This window comes from Macrotis lagotis, chromosome 1 (assembly GCF_037893015.1).
Source record: "Macrotis lagotis isolate mMagLag1 chromosome 1, bilby.v1.9.chrom.fasta, whole genome shotgun sequence".
NCBI lineage: Eukaryota > Metazoa > Chordata > Mammalia > Peramelemorphia > Peramelidae > Macrotis > Macrotis lagotis.
Window position 1 is genome coordinate 56648 of NC_133658.1, and position 2050 is coordinate 58697.

At 46.8% G+C, this 2050-nt stretch overlaps 1 protein-coding gene across 1 annotated transcript; it reads right to left on the bottom strand.

The window, feature by feature from the left end:
- Positions 1-406: 406 nt before the first annotated feature.
- Positions 407-963, bottom strand: LOC141512526 (phosphatidylinositol N-acetylglucosaminyltransferase subunit Y-like). Its single transcript, XM_074221530.1, has one exon. It carries the CDS (start codon positions 950-952, stop codon positions 656-658), a length of 297 nt encoding a protein of 98 aa, XP_074077631.1. The 5' UTR covers positions 953-963; the 3' UTR covers positions 407-655.
- Positions 964-2050: the final 1087 nt, after the last annotated feature.

Here is a 2050-nt window from a genome sequence, read left to right on the forward strand (position 1 = left end):
CATTTCAAGTCTACACTGTATCAAGATAGATCACCTTGGATTCCATCCCCCCTTTTTCCTATCCAGATCAATTTCCAATTTGTTGTATGCTTTTGCATGAATATTAGTTCAAATGAATTTAACTGAGACTAATTAATGAGTAAATGATTTGGCATAGCCTAGTCTTTGAAAAGATTTTTCGTTATCATTTCCTTCCATTTCAAAGCCTTTCACCCAGGAGAAAATAATCTCAAAACCTTTTGACGAATGTGTTTCACTTTGAGTCGAGGATAATCAGAACTAAAACTGAAGCCCTTCCGCAGATTAAGATACAGGAGACCATCTGAAAGTAAAGAATTAGGAGCAGGAGCGAGGGCCTCCCCACCCCACCCCGCCCTTCCCACCCCCAGCACCCCACCTCCGGCTCTGGAATAAGAAGGCAGGATGAAAGTGAGCTGGCCTAAACAACTCTTACTCCTACTGGATCTCTGAGAGGGATGAAAACCTCAGGTCCCCATGAAAATGAAAACGAGATCATCCCAGTCCATGAAGTGTTAAGTGGAATGAAATAAGAGAGCATCTTCTCATTTAACTGGAGACAACAGGCCCTACTAGGAAATGCTCTGGGGGAGGTGGGCTGGGCTGGGGCTGGGGGGGGGGCGGGGCTGGGCTTGCATTAATTCTGGGTCCAGGTCCAGAGGTAGAGGATCACGCAAACGGGCAGAATGATGGGCAGGAGCAGACTGTAGAAGCACAGGCTGGTGGTGCTGGTGCAGCCATGGGGGAAGTTCTCCTCCACCGAGGCCGAGTAGATGAGGCCCGCCAAGGAGATGAGGGGCACTAGGACCGTCAGCGTGGGCAGCGACATCAGCATCTTCCTCTGCTGCTTCCTGGGGCTCGGGGCTGGGCTGGCCTGGAGTAAGGTCCACGACTCCGGCTCTTTCCCCTCCGGCTGCTTATTGGGATGGATCATCCGAGCTGCCTGAGCTGAAGGACCAGGGAGAGCGGCCGTCAGCACCGAGGCCAGCTCCCGGGCAGCGGGAGGAGGGGGAGGGGGAGGATGGGGGCGGGGGGGACCAGGGCATACCTGTGCGGCTCCGGAAAGCCAGGTCAGACGTCCACGTCGGCGGGAGGCTCACTCCTGATCACTAAGGGTCTCTAGGCGGGGATCGACATGTCTTTCCAGCCTCTTAGGTGGAAAGATTCACGTTTCAGGGAATCCTTGAAACTGATAAACAGAGCAAGTACAAAGTGTGAATGAATGAATGAATGAATGAACGAGAGCAAAGGCCTCTGGTGCAGCCCTGAGGCTGAATGAAGGCTGAAGAATCAGGACAACACAGCACACAGCACTAGCAACATTGTGTGATGATCAACCTCTTCTCAGGAAGGCACAGATCAAAATCAATTCAAAAAGGCTAGTGATGAAACTTGCTATACACATCCAAGAAAAATGGAATCTGCATGGAGATATCAAACTGTAATATCAACAAAATGCAAAGCTTCTTTTATATTTTATGGTTTTCCCCTCCTATGGTATTTTCCTTTTTGCTTCGATTCTTCTCACACAACATAGCTTATTTGGATACCATAGTCATTTAAAACATGCTATAAAGGGGAGATGAGAGGGCAGGTAGCGAGGCAGAAAAAATAGGATTAAAAAAATCTTAGCAAAGTGAATATTAAAATTTTCTATTCCATGGATTCAGAAAAAAATTCTTAAAAGATAAATTGTGAAAATGATCTCTTCATATAACTGGAAAAACAATGGAGGGGCGGCTAGGTGGTGTAGTGGATAAAGCACCGGCCTTGGAGTCAGGAGTACCTGGGTTCAAATCTGGTCTCAGACACTTAATAATGACCTAGTTGTGTGGCCTTGGGCAAGCCACTTAACCCCATCTGCCTTGCAAAAACCTAAAAAAAAACCAATGGAATGCACAAACAAGCAAGTAAACAAAAAAATAAATATATTAGTAAGGTGGGCCTCCCTAAAACAGGGTCCCTAACAAAGGAGATGTTTTAAGTCACATCATTTGAACTAAAGGTAGTAGAAAAAAATTTAACTACAACA

What these genes read in the sequence shown, in the direction of transcription:
- LOC141512526 (XM_074221530.1), bottom strand. Translation starts at nt 952, where the DNA reads ATGATCCATCCCAATAAGCAGCCGGAGGGGAAAGAGCCGGAGTCGTGG.